General features: G+C 43.5%; 1 protein-coding gene and 1 gene segment (V, D, J or C); both read right to left on the bottom strand.

The window, feature by feature from the left end:
- The window catches only part of LOC131489659 (immunoglobulin lambda-1 light chain-like), a 205,062-nt gene that overhangs the window by 141,569 nt on the left and 48,608 nt on the right, over positions 1-14,885 (bottom strand).
- On the bottom strand, positions 7,950-9,301 carry LOC131489658 (SWI/SNF-related matrix-associated actin-dependent regulator of chromatin subfamily E member 1-like). The gene has a single exon (XM_058691647.1). The coding sequence runs from the start codon at positions 9,243-9,245 to the stop codon at positions 8,214-8,216; it is 1,032 nt and encodes a 343-aa protein (XP_058547630.1). The 5' UTR covers positions 9,246-9,301; the 3' UTR covers positions 7,950-8,213.

Genomic DNA, 14,885 nt, shown 5'->3' with positions numbered 1-14,885 from the left:
TGACTATTTGTTTAGATCCTTGATCTCTGCAGAAATAGATTCTCTGCTGTCTTCTATGCTTTTTTCAGGCCCAGTGATTAATCTTATGACTATTATTCTAAATTCTTGTTCAGTTGTATTTTTTATATCTGTTTTGATCAACTCTTTAGCTGTCATGTCTTCCTGAAATTTCTTTTGAGGGGAATTCTTCCATTTCATCATGTTGGCTAGTTTTCTGTTCCTTATGTGTTTTAAAAGCTTGTTGTGTGCCCTGCACCTGCGAGCACTACTCTATTCACTGTCCAGGGCCTGGCCCTTCACGAGGTGTTTTTTTTTTTTTTTTGAGTGTGTTACTTGCTCTCTGTTTTTGTGACTTTGGTTGCTTTAATCTCCCTACTCGTAGTAATGTTTTGGACCCTCCACCAGGTGTGCTTTGATTTTTTCCCTGCAGTATCCCTGGAGAGGAAAACAAACAAACCAACAAAAAACAAAAACAAACACACCAAAAGCAAAAACCCAGAAACACCAGTTACAAGTACACAACAGGGTGGAGGTGGTGCTAATGGAAGAGGCCTTATCCCATACAAAGAGAGATATGACAGGGCAAGGAAAAAGAAAAGAACAGAAAAGAAAACTGACCAGACAGAGAAACTATATGGCTTAATCCAGAGAGAGAGAGGAAGGAAAACAAAGGAGATGTAGAACAGGTATAAAGAGAATAGATTACATATGTCTGCTTAAACACACCAACAACCAGAATAACCAGACTAGAGGAGGGAAGAGATAAGAAAATGGAAAAAAGGGAAAAAATATATATATAATAAGAATTGTCTGATAATTAAATCAGGAAAATGCAAAACTGCTGGGTGCATTGGAACTGGTGGCAGTGCTGGTCTGGAGGAGAGGCTGTCTAGTTCCTCAGCATCAATCCCGTGCCAGTAAATACCAGTTATCAGGCACGGAGGGGCATGGATTGGTGTAGATGTGTCCCGCCTCCACTATAGGCCTGCTGTCATTCCCTGAAGCCCCACTTGTTGGTGATGGGGAGAAAAATGGCGACACCCCAGTCTCTCCTCTATGGACTGGGTGTCCCAAACTACTCTGTTCAGGCAGTCCTCACTGTGCCACTGGCGCAATCGAGGCAGTTTGTCCTGCTCCACCGACTCCTGTGCCTCCCTGGCACTTGGCTGGGATTTAAACCCCAATGTCTTAAAGGATCCCGTTCCATGCCCCAATTCCAAGGAAGTGCCACTCCATGCCACCAGTATACAGTTTGTGGCTGGTGGGCACAGGCAGTCTTTGTCCTTTGAACAGTTATATATCTTCTTCCCACAGCCCTCCAGGGAGGGGATTGCTTTCTCCCACTGTGGACTTCGCCTCTGAACTAGTTGCTGAGCCTGGGGCTGGCTCCTCTCCTCCCCAGGTGCATGAACAGGGAAGCTGGCCCCAGTCCAGAGAAAGCCCTGCAGATAGAGATTGGATGTTTCTCTGTCCCAGCTTGACATTTCAAATGGGAATAGGATCACCCTGGAAACGAGATGTCCCACTTCCTTTCCTCTCTGCTCCTGGAGACCAGCTGTTTCCAGCAACCTCTGGCCCAGCATACATACAGACATTCTCCACTGGGCATCTTCCAATTTCCCAGGATTCTGGATGTTTATATTAAAAAAATTTTTTTAATGTTTATTTATTTTTGAGAGACAGACAGACACACACACACACACACACACACACAAACAGATGGAGTGTGAGCAAGGGAGGGGCAGAGATAAAGTGAGACAGAATCTCAAGCAGGCTCCAGGCTCTGAGCTGTCAGCACAGAGCCTGATGCGGGTCTTGAACCCATGAACCGTGAGATCATGACATGAGCTGAAGCCAGATGCCTAACTGACTGAGCCACTCAGGCACCTGCAGACAATCTAGATTTTAAAATAAATACTGTGACAAGAGATGAAGAAGGGTATTATATCACAATTAAGGGGTCTATCCACCAAGAAGACCTAACAATTGTAAACATTTATGCTCCAAACGTGGTAGAACCCAAATATATAAATCAATTAATTGCACACATACAGAAACTCATTGATATTAATACCATAATAGTAGAGGACTTCAACACCCCACTTACAACAATGGACAGATCATCAAAACAGAAAATCCACAAGGAAACAGTGGTTTTGAATGACACAGTGGACCAGATGGACTTAACAGATACATTCAGAACATTTCATTCTAAAGCAGCAGGATACAAATTCTTCTCTAGTGCATGTGGAACATTCTCCAGAATATATCACATACTGGGACACAAATCACCCCTCAACAAGTACAAAAAGATCGAGATCATAACATGCAGATTTTCAGACCACAACGCTATAAAACCAAAATCAACCACAAGAAAAAATGTGGAACGATAACAAATACTTGGAGACTAAAGAACATCCTACTAAAGAATGTATGGGCTAACCAAGAAGTTAAAAAGGAGATTAAAAAGTACATAGAAGCCAATGAAAATGAGAACATCACAGCCCAAAACCTCTGGGACGCAGCAAAGGCAGTCATAAGAGAGAAGTATATAGCAATCCAGGCCTTCCTAAAGAAGAAAGAAAGATCTCAAATACATAACCTAATCTTACACCTTAAAGAACTGGAAAAAGAACAGCAAATAAAACCCCAAACCAGCAGAAGACGGAGAATAATAAAGATTAGAGTAGAAATCAATGCTATTGAAAGAAACAAACAAACAACCAAGCAAACAAAACAGTAGAACAGATCAATGAAACCAGGAGCTGGTTCTTTGAAAAAATTAACAAAATTGATATACCACTAGCCAGTTTGATCAAAAAGAAAAAGGAAAGGACCCAAATAAATAAAATCAAGAATGAAAGAGGAGAGATCACAACTGACACAGCAGAAATACAAACAATAGTAAGAGAATATTATGAGAAATTTTATGCCAGAAAAAAGAACAATCTGGAAGAAATGTACAGATTCCTAGAAACATATAAACTACCAAAACTGAAACAAGAAGAAATAGAAAATTTGAACAGATCCATAACCAGTAAAGAAATCAAATTAGTAATCAAAAGTCTCCAAAAAAATAAGAGTCCGGGGCCGGATGGCTTTCCAGGGGAATTCTACCAAACATTTAAAGAAGAGTTAACACCTATACTTTTGAAGCTGTTCCAAAAAATAGAAATGGAAGTAAAAGTTCCAAACTCATTCTGTGAAGCCAGAATTACCTTGATTCCAAAACCAAAGACTCCCACTAAAAAGGAGAACTACAGACCAATTTTCCTAATGAACATGGATGCAAAAATCCTCAACAAGACATTAGCCAATTGGATCCAACAATACATTAAAAGAATTATTCACCATGATCAAGTTGGATTTATAGTTGGAATGCAGGGATGGTTCAATATTTGCAAAACAATCAATGTGATACATCACATCAATAAAAGAAAGGACAAGAACCACATGATCCTCTCAATAGATGCAGAGAAAGCATTTGACAAAGTACAGCATCCTTTCTTGATAAAAACCCTCAAGAATGTAGGGATAGAAGGAGTGTACCTCAAGATCATAAACATCATATATGAAAGACTCACTGCTAATATCATCCTCAATGGGAAAAAACTAAGAGCTTTCCCCCCAAGGTCAGGAACACCGTAGGGATGTCCACTCTCACCACTGTTCTTCAACATAGTATTGGAAGTCTTAATCTCAGCAGTCAGACAACACAAAGAAATAAAGGCATCCAAATCAGCAAGGAGGAAGTCAAACTTTCACTCCTTGCAGATGACATGATGCTCTATATGGAAAATCCAAAAGATCCCACCAAAAAATTGCTAGAACTGATCCATGAATTCAACAAAGTCATAGGGTATAAAATCAATCCACAGAAATAAGTTGCATTCCTATATACCTATAATAAAGCAACAGAAAGAGAAATGAAAGAATCGAACCCATTTACAATTGCACCAAAAACCATAAACCTAGGAATAAATCTAACCAAAGAAATGAAAATTTTATACACCAAAAACGAAAAAAAGCTTATGACAGAAATTGAAGAAGACACACACAAAAAAATGGAAAAATATCCCATGTTCATGGATTGGAAGAACAAATATTGTTAAAATGTCAATACTACCCAAAGCAATATACACATTCAATACGATCCCAATCAAAATAACAGCAGCATTCTTCGCAGAGCTAGAACAAACAATCCTAAAATCTTTATGGAACCATAAAACACCCCAAATAGTCAAAACAGCCCCAAAAAAGAAAACCAAAGCTGGAGGCATTATTATCCCAGACTTTAAGATGTATTACAAGGGTGTAATCATCAAGACAGTATGGTACTGTCACAAAAACAGACACTCAGATCAATGGAACAGAATAGAAAATCCAGAAATGGACCCACAAGTGTATGGCCAACTAATCTTTGACGAAACTGGAATGAATATCCAATGGAATAAAGACAGTCTCTTCAGCAAATGGTGCTGGGAAAACTGGACAGCGGCATGCAGAAGAATGAACCTGGACCTATTTCTTACACCATCCACAAAAATAAACTCAAAATGGATGAAAGACTTAAATGTAAGACAGGAAGCCATTGAAATCCTTGAGGAGAAAGCAGGCAAAATCTCTTTGACCTTGGCTGCAGCAACTTCTTACTCAACATGTCTTCAGAGGCAAGGGAAACAAAAGCAAAAATGAACTATTGGGACCTTACCAAGATAAAAGGCTTCTTGCACAGGTAAGGAAATAATCAGTAAAACTAAAAGGCAACTGACAGAAAAGGAGAAGATATTTGCAAAGACATATCAGATAAAGGGTTAGTATCCAAAATCTATAGAGAACTTATCAAACTCAACACCCAAAAAACCAAATAATCCAATGAAGAAATGGGCAAAAGACATGAATAGACACTTCTTCAAAGAAGACATCCAGATGGCCAGCCGACACATGAAAAAATGCTCAACATCACTCATCATCGGGGAAATAGAAGTCAAAACCACAATGAGATACCACCTCACACCTGTCAGAATGGCTAACATTAACAACACAGGCAACAACAGATGTTGGCGAGGATGCAGAGAAAGAGGATCTTTTACTGCTGGTGGGAATGCAGACTGGTTCAGTCATTCTGGAAAACAGTATGGAGGTTCCTCAAAAAACTAAAAATAGAACTACCCCATGACCCAGCAACTGCACTACTAGGTATTTATCCAAGGGATACAGGTATGCTGTTTCAAAGGGGCACATGCACCCCAATATTGATAGCAGCACAGCTGACAATAGCCAAAGTATGGGAAGAGCCCAAATGTCCATCAACGAATGAATGAATAAAGAAGATGTGTTATATACAATGGAGTATTACTTAGCAATGAAAAAGAATGAAATCTCACCATTTGCAACTACATGGCTAGAACTAGAATGTATTATGCTAAGCAAAACTAGCCAGTTGGAGATAGACAAATATCATAAAACTTCACTCATATGAGGAATTTAAGATAAAAAAAATGAGCATAATGGAAGGGAAGCAAAAGTAATGTAAAAACAGGGAGGGGGACAAAACACAAGAGACTTTTAAATACAGAGAACAAACTGAAGGTTAATGGAGAGGTTGTGGGGAGGATGGGCTAAATGGGTAAGGGGCATTAGGGAGGACACTTTTGGGATGAGCACTGGGTATTATACATTGGGGATGAATCACTGGAATCTACTTCTGAAATCATTATAGCACTATATGCTAACTAACTTGCATGTAAATTTAAAAAAATGACACATTTATCATGATGAGCATTGAGTAATGTAAAGAATTATTGAATCATTATATTGTACACCTGAACCTAACATAACACTGTGTGTTAACTATCCTGGAAATAAAATAATTTTTAAAAAAGGATTTTTTTTGTTTATACCTTTTTTTTTAGTAATTAATTTTTTTTAATGCTTATTTCTTTGAGAAAGAGAGAGAGACAATGAGAGACAGACAGACAGACTGACAGAGAATCCCAAGCAGGCTCCGTGCTGTCAGCACAGAGCTCAACTCAGGGCTCGATCTCACAAACTGTAAGATCATAACCAGGGAAAACTAAATAGTCAGACATTTAACTGACTGAACCACCCAGGCAACCCTTGTTTATTCAGTATTTTAAAGATGTTAATCGCTGCCCTCTCATGTGCATTTCTGCTAATGAGGAATCTATCAGAATCCTTGTCATTGTTCCCCTGAACCAACTGAGTTTCCTCTCCACTGGCTTTAAACTGTCTCTTTTTCTCTGCCTTAAACAATGTGGTATCCATGGGGGTTTTGTGTAGTTTTTTCCCTCTATTTCTTGTGCTTGGGGTTCTCAAGAATTTGGAGTCTGGGGGCGCCTGGGTGGCTCGGTCGGTTAAGCGTCCGACTTCGGCTCAGGTCATGATCTCACGGTCCGTGAGTTCGAGCCCCGCGTCGGGCTCTGTGCTGACAGCTCAGAGCCTGGAGCCTGTTTCAGATTCTGTGTCTCCCTCTCTCTGACCCTCCCCTGTTCATGCTCTGTCTCTCTCTGTCTCAAAAATAAATAAACGTTAAAAAAGAATTTGGAGTCTGTTGGTTTTGAATTTTCATGAAATTTAGAGCATTTGTGGCAATAACTCATCAAATATTCTTGTTTACCTCCACACCTTCACTCCCTGGGAACACAATCACTTGTGTATCCATGGCTGAAGTTTCCTACACTCAGTGCTGCTCTGCTCACTTTAAAGTCTTTTTGTGCCTTTTACTCTGCAGAGTCTGTGCTGTGTTCTCAGTTTCCCTCACATGTCTCCTCCTCATGTCACCTGCTAATCTCAACCCTTGTGTTTGCAGCCTGAGATGTTGTCGTTTTCATCTCTAGAAGTTTGATTTGGATCCTTCAGTTTTCTTTTCTGTCTCCTCTTGGCATTTCTACCGTTCAGACTAAATTTGGATGAAAGTCTGCAACATCATCCTGACTTCAACCTCCAGCCTTCTGTCCTTCCTGCAGCTTCCAGACCTGCCACTCTGTGATTGCATGAACCATTTCTCAATGTCATTGTCTCTCTCTCCCACTGTCTCTGTGCATCACAGATAAATATACACAGACATGTACATGATACACATTCTTTATTGGATCTATATTCTCCAGACAATACTAAGTAATGCACCTTATTAGCTATAACTCTTTGTTTATTAAACTGGTTTTATTTTAGAGGTCTCTTTAGGGCTCACAGTCCTCACCTCCTGTCTTATCAAAGTACATCCCATTGACATGACATCACTCACGTACATGATAAGGACGTCATAACATGGTCTCCTCTCCCCTATCAGTTTTGCTTCTCACTGTCAAATGTTTTATTTGTACAGCCATTACAAATCAAACCTATTGCTGTTATTTTTTTTAAGCACTTATCTTTTATAGACATTAACTAATAACATTATTATTAGTTACATTTATCATGTAGTAATAATTCCTGATGTTTTTTTATATTTTTGTGTAGCTGCCCATTTCCTTTTGTCATCCTTTCCTGCTGTCCAAGGGGGAATCCTTTCCTCTTGCTTGTGCTGAGGGGCTGCAGGTGACCCGTCCTGTGAGGTTTGCAGTCTGAAAATGTTTTAGGTGCCCTTCAGTTTTCAATGACGTTTTCACTGAGTAAAGATCAAAGCTGATAGTATTTTCTATGAGGATTGTGAAGACATTGCTCCCTGTTCTTTTGCTTACATGGCTGTAATGAGAAATGTGCTCCCACCATGAAGTTGGTTCCTCTATAGGGAACACATCGGTCCTCTCTGGCTGTGAGAAGGTCTGCATCATTGGTTTGTGGCAATTTCATTATAATGTGTGTTGTGCTGTCTCTCATGATCCCTGTGCCTCAGCATTGTTGAGCCTCTTGAATACATTAGTTCATGTGGTTCACCGAATTTGAAGCCTTTTGCAGATTACTTCTTTTTTTTTTTTTTTTTAAACTCAAAAAACATCTTTTTTTCATTTAAAAAAGTATTTAGAACACATAAAACAAGGCAACATTTATTCTTTCTTCTCGTCTTCCGGTGTGGGGTCTGCTGGTGGTTCCTCCACGGTTGCACTGTTGCTCTCTGAGCCAGTGTTACTATCACTGGTCCCTTCCTCAGCCATACTGTCCACCCCCTCTTGCCCGCTCTCCTTGTCCTCAGGAGTAGATGTGCCTTCTTCACCATTCTGTTGGCTCTCCGTCGCTTCTTCAAGGTGTGTCTACTCTGTCTCCATTGGGACACTCTCGTCATCCTTCTTGTCCTCGGTCTTACTGGCAGCTTGCTCTTCCTCAGGAACCATGCTGCTCTGACTGCGTTCAGCTTGCTCCGCTGCCTCTTTTTCTCTTTCCTCCTGCCTTTTGCGAGCCTGTTCCTCTGCCTGTGCAATTTCAGCGGCAATTTTTTCCATATCCACTTCCACTTTCAAACCACACAACCTTTTAAGTTCATTGTTAAATGAATCTGTGCTTTCCAGGAATTTCCTCTTCTTTTCCTGGTGTCTCTCCTCTATTTGAAGAAGTTCAGCTTCTAGTTTTCGCTGATGAACCATTAAGGACTGGACCTGTCGTTTGAGGACCTGCATTCTAGCTGTTGTGACAACTGACCGAACGTCTGGCACCACACTCTCACTAAGGATTTCACTGATGAGGCGGTGGTTTCTCTGGAAACGGGCGGTGGCTGTATGCTTCATTGAAAAGCCATCATCATAATCATCTGGATCTTCAGCAGGCTGAATGCTCATGTAAGGTTCTCCTTTCTCCATGCGAGACTGTCTCTGTCGACTTTCTTCCTCTAAAGCAGCTTCTGCACGACTTTTTGCATTTATATAAGCAAGGTATGCGGGGGAATTATGATAGGCCTTCATAGATTCATTGTACTCTATCTTTTCTGCTTCGTATTCGTTTAAATATTCTTGTTTTTCTTCATCAGTGAGATCTCGCCACATGCCACCAATAATCTTGCCAATCTCCCACAACTTTAGGTCGGGGTTGGAAGCTTTTACTTGGTCCCAGACCTTTCTGCTGTACCTCATGTAGGGCATCAGCGGCTTATCTGGTGGCTTTGGGGGTTTTGGAATCGTAATACCAGAGGAGGCCGTGACCCGGCTGTTGGTGCCCGGGTTCCCTCCCAGCCTGTAGTTGTTGTAGGCGAGATGACTGTATGGATTGTATCCCACGAACCCTGGTGTGCTGGGCATTTGTGTTGCAGGAGCTGGGGTGGGAGGTGGGGCATAAGATGGTCTTTTTGACATTTTGGAAGGTTAAGTTCTCAGTTCCTTAAGAATGAATCTGAGACACCGCGGGCAGAAAAAGCCTGCAGATTACTTCTTAACTAGTTTGTTATTCAGTCTCGGTTCCTTCCCTGCTCTCCCTTTGCTCCTACACTGCACACCCTCTGGGTGGCGTGAAGTTGTCCTACAGGTACCTGACTTATATTCATATTCTTAAGTGTTTGGCTCTGTTTCATTTTAAGTAGTTTAAATTGCTTGACATCAGATTCACTCTTCTCCTCTTCTGCAGCATCCTATCTGCTGTCAATTTATCCAGTGTATTTTTAAATATCAGAGCGTTTCATTAGGGAGTTCTCAAAAGGTTTTGTCTTGAAAAATGCCATCCATATCTGCTCCTCACAATTCATTCAACCCTTCACCCCCAGTAATGGAGGAAATCTAGTTCTAATTACTGTTTACGAATCCCCTGCTGATCCACACCGTGCAGAGTCTGTCTGGAGGGTGAAGAGTAAGGGGACAGACTCCAGACCTCAGATCGGGAGACCTGGGCCAGGCCTACCGATAGCTTTATGCACAGTATTCTTGGGGCAGGAGGAGAGTATGACACAGATGGGGAAGGGTTTGTGTCTCACTTCCCCATCTGCCTGTGTCACTGTGAGCATCACTACTGATGTCATAAGACTGACAGTAATAGTCAGCCTCGTCTTCGGCCTGGGCCCCGCTGATGGTCAGGGTGACTGTTTTCCCTGAACTGGAGCTAGAGAATCGGTCAGGGATCCCTGAGGGCCGCTCACTATCCTTATAAATGATCTGTATGGGGGCTTGACCTGGCTTCTGCTGGTGCCAATTGGTATATTTTTTCTCCATCATATCTCCAGAGCAGGTGATTCTAGCCGTCTGTCCCAGGGCCACTGACACTGAGGGCGGCTGAGTCACCTCACTGGAGGCCACGAATCCTGAAAAGACAAAAGAGGAGGGGTTGGCATGGGGTTCAGGGGATTATTCCAGGGACTCAATACTGAGACTGTGCCAGTCTGAGCTCAGGGTTCGGTTCAGGTACAGCTCAGGTCCTGTGGGGGCTGGGCGTGTGCAGGGCCCTGGGGACAGCACCTGTGCAAAGAGTAAGGAGGGGGAGCAGGAGAGGGGTCCAGGCCATGGTGGAGATGCCCAGAGCTCTGCCTCCTGAGACCCACAACACTGCTGGGCTCCACCCAGCCTCTCTTATTGCCTTCCAGGTCCTTGGGACTGTGATTGTTAGTACTTATGCAAATCTCCTCCATTTCTAGGGCTCCTAACTGATAAGCCACTTGTGAGGTCAGAACATGTGACTGAAGGGGGGAGCCCCAGCTTCCTCCAAACAGCTCTCAGGTCAGACCACCAGCCTTGGCCTTCAAGGTGTGGAATCACAGTCACATTCATGGAATCAGACCACATGACAATGTTCTGAAATCATCCTGCTTGGAGTCTGGGCTTGCCTCCCTCTGTGGTCTTTCGGGAGCCTGGCTGTGGGGCTGGGATGGGCGCTCTGAGGGATACAGACAACACCTGACTCAGGGCAAGGTGGTCCTGTGGCCTCAGTTTCTCCTCCTCCTGCATCATGTTTCCACTGCACCCCCCAGAGGCACTTGGCATGTCTTAGAATGTGGAGCGTTATCATTAGAATGTTTGTTCATCATTTTATCTGTGAGGGTCCACTTGTTTAACAACCACTGCTGTTGGAGATTCATCACTCCTTCCAGTCTATTGTCACGTGGTACCTTCATCTCTCTGACACCCCCATCCTACAGCAGAGGTGCAATTGGCATTGTCTAGGCACTTTTTTCTTTTTTGTTTCATCAGTGTTAGATGAAATGGTACAGATTTTGTGAGAAGCCATCCCTGACTTAAAAAACCACCATCAAGCTCCATGTCTTGTTAGGGTCCCCAGGATTATGTCTTCCCACATGGGTGAGCTTTGGAGCCAGAGCCAGGGTCCCTGCAGGGAGCTGGACCCTGTCACTGAACCAAGGACAGCCCTGGGACCAGAGCTGTGGCGTCAGGTAGTGAGAATCCATTTCATTCTGGAGATGGCCTCACAGGGACACTGTGGATGCTCTTGCTCGGGACCAGGGACTCCGAGTGCCTGGCCTCCAGCCCCCTGAGACACTCCTGAGCCCGGACACTGCAGCCCTGGGTCTGAGTGGTGGTAGGGAAGGAGAGGCAGAGGGTGAGTGGTCAGGGTGTTCTCCACATGCCTGTCACAGATGAGTCAGCTCCCTCAGGACACTGGTGGATGGGGTGGCGACCTGCATTTCCCAGGTGAGGAATTCACGGTGTCAGCAATTTCATCAGTGTCCTGGGTGTCACAGTGTGTGTCAGCCTCAGAACAAGGCCCCTGCATCTTGTGGAGACAGGTCACATTGTCTGGGTATCTTGTGAGGACTGAACCCTGAACACCTGCTGCCCCCCAGGCCTGGTGTCCCTGTGAGGCTCCACCTGGGCAGCCCCAGCCTCTGTCCTGCTGCTCCTGATGCAGTTCTGCTGCCCCCTGCTGGTGGAGGAGGACCCAGACCGGGAGCTTCCCTCCTGCAGGTCAGGTCACCCCACAGCACCTGTCACCTGAGAAAGGGTGTGGACCAGGGAGCCCAGCCTCCCCCAGGCAGCTGCCCCCCTGCTCTCCCCAGCCCAGCACACACAAGTCACATACACGGTGCAGGAGGCAGGACAGGTGTGGTTCCTGTACTGGTCCCAGGGTTGAAATGCCCTGGACTAGCCCACTGTCTTCTTACAAAATGTAGAGTGCAGGGTACAGTGTAGTGCATTTGAAAAGGGTCGGTGTCCAGATAAACCTGTGTGATGTCCCATGGCCACCAGATTCCTGTGTTAAGTTCCAAGACTGATGCTTCCCCAACCCAATTAGTGCAGATTTTCGTCAGTGGGAACGGGATACTTCTGGCGTAAAGTTCCCTTTGTGCACCTAAATCTTTATTAGTATTATTATTTCTACTGCTGTCATTTTTATCCCAACCCACATCTCTTAGAATTTGGTGTGGGAGGATTTCTACATCAGCCCAGTTGGCAGTTGGGAGGACATTGGGAATCTGCTAATTCAGACCTGGTTCTTCAATTTCACACCATACACATCACTCTTTGCTGAGTCCTTTCCATGGATTTCTGAAGAGAATGGACAAGAGACTCCCAGACCAGCTCTTACTCACAGAGACCCCACAGAGCCTCTGTTTAATGAATAAAGCTGTTAAAATTCTTTGTATCCCGTAACTCGAAACAAAATCATTTCTAACATCAGTACAGGCATCCTCATTTCACAGCACGTAAAGCCGAAGCCCAGAGAGACTAGGTTCCCAGAAACACAGATAAAAGTGAGGTGAGGCCAGAAGAGGAGCCCAGGTGTCCTGGATTGAGACCCTGGGCCATTTGGGTCAGAGGTTGACCAGAGGGGGTGGGAGGGAGGGTGAGATCAAGGTAGGCAGCAGGGCTTGTGTCCCTGGACTCCCTTCCGTCCCCATCCTGACCTGGCCTATAAACGAGCCCCCTCAGCCTGCCTGTGGTGAGGTTCAGGGCGAGTGTGTCCCAGGTTAGAACTGGAGAATCTGCAGGGATGGTGGCTTTGTCTGTGCAGGGGCGTGGCCTGGGTGCTGCTGGGTTTATTCTTCATTATTGCTTGGTCCTCTCTCTCCTGAGCATGTGGTAGTGACAGGGGTCTCATGGCCACTCTGCTGGGGGCTGCTAAGGTATATAGTGGACCACAGGGCTTGCAGGATCAGAAGATTATGTGGCACATTCTCAGTGATCCTGCCCCCACAGCATCCCCTGGGCTGAGCTCAGGGTCAGGGTCATGCTCAGGGTCCTGTGGGGACTGAACCTGTGAGCAGCACCTGGGCAGAGAGTGAGGAGTGGGAGCAGGAGAGGGTCCAGGTCATAGCGGGGACCCTAGATTTCTGTCTCCTGAGCCCAAAGCTGAGCCTGGTCACCTCAAGCCTTCCTCATTCCCTCAGCGGTCCCTATGAAAATGCTCCTTCTCAGGCCGGTGGAGAAAATCTCTGTGCATCTGGGTGAGCTTCATGGATCTGGTTTATGTGGAGCTGTGCTCACCTCTTGGCTCTCCTAGAGGAGCTCTTGTCACTCTGCATTGGAAAATTCTTTTTTTTTTTTTTTTTTTTACTTTTTAAAAAATGTTTATTTATTTTTGAGAGGGAGGAAGAGACAGAGCGTGAGTAGGGGAGGGGCAGAGAGAGAGGGAGACACAGAATCCGAAGCAGGCTCCAGGCTCTGAGCTGTCAGCACAGAGCCCGACGTGGGACTCAAACTCACGAACCATGAGATCATGACCTGAGCCAAAGTTGGACACTCAGCTGACTGAGCCACCCAGGTGCCCCTGCATTTGAAAATTCTTAAAATGTAGGGGAAAGGAGGGAGAGGTGAAGGGCATTTCTGTATCAATTTCTGAAAATGTGTACTGTGAATATTTCTTTTCTGAGAGTGTGTGTTAAATACATGCGACATCAATTTTTTCATTCTACCTATTTGTGAGTGTTCAATTGCCTTCCCCGATGCACTGTCTGTTCCCTGTGAATGTTTCATGTTCTACATTGTGGATCAGAATTGGTGGGAATTTGTTCTGAACGTACACTTGAATTTTAATGTATTTTTATTTACATTAGGATTCTTAATTGCAGCATAGAGTTGGGTGTTGCTGTTAAACTCAGTTTCACAATCTGTCTTTTCATTGTATTTAGACCATTTCCTGGATGTGATTAGTAATTATCATTTCCATATAGCATCATTGTATATAGTGTTTCTTTGTCCATATTCTCCATGTTCCTTTTTCCATTTCTGTCTTTTTTTAGTTAAAGGAGCATATTTTATGATTCCATTTTATCTCTCTCTCTCTTTTTGGCTATTAGCTGTACCTATGACTGTCATATTTTCCTGACTCATTCCCCCATGTCACACAGAGTGTCAGATCCTTAGTACAAACTTCTCTCTCTTCTCCGCATCTTTGCTGTAATTTGCAAATGTTACTTTTACCTGTATTATAAATTCCAACATACACAGGTATTAGATTTGCATTAGATAGTGAATTATCTTTAAAGGACATTTAGATACTAAAAAATTCTTAGTATTTTTTCCCAGTAGTTAGCATTTGTGATTTTTGAATTTATTTTGTAGAATCAGATTCTTTCCGGAATCACTCCTTTCTTCCTGAGGGGTGTCCAGTACTATTTCTTGTATATCTGGCTGGCTGATGATCAAGCCTGCCACTTTTTGTGTGTAGGAAATTTTTTATTTAGCCTTAATTTTTAAAAGATATTTCCCTGGATAAAGAATTAAGTTGTTTTCCTATTTTCAGTATTTTAAAGATGTTAATATGCTATCTTTTGCTTGCACTTCTACTGAGAAATTTGCTAGAATCCCTCCCTGTCTTTCCCTGAAACCTGTGTGCCTTCTCCTTCTGGCAGCTTTTAAGCCTGTCTCTTTTCCCTGCCATAAACAATTTGATATTGATGGGTGTTGGGTTTTTTGTTTGTTTTTGTTTTATTTTATTTAACTATTTCTGTAGTTGAATTTTGTTGAGCTTTGAGATCTGTGGGTTTGGGTTTTCATCATATTCAGAAGATTTTTGGCCAATATTTCATCACAAATATTTCCATCCTCTGCACC

Source organism: Neofelis nebulosa, chromosome 11 (genome assembly GCF_028018385.1).
Source record: "Neofelis nebulosa isolate mNeoNeb1 chromosome 11, mNeoNeb1.pri, whole genome shotgun sequence".
NCBI classification, from domain to species: domain Eukaryota; kingdom Metazoa; phylum Chordata; class Mammalia; order Carnivora; family Felidae; genus Neofelis; species Neofelis nebulosa.
Note: the sequence above shows the minus strand (reverse complement) of the source record. Positions and strands in the feature narration are given on the sequence as shown.

What these genes read in the sequence shown, in the direction of transcription:
- LOC131489658 (XM_058691647.1), bottom strand. Translation starts at nt 9,245, where the DNA reads ATGTCAAAAAGACCATCTTATGCCCCACCTCCCACCCCAGCTCCTGCA.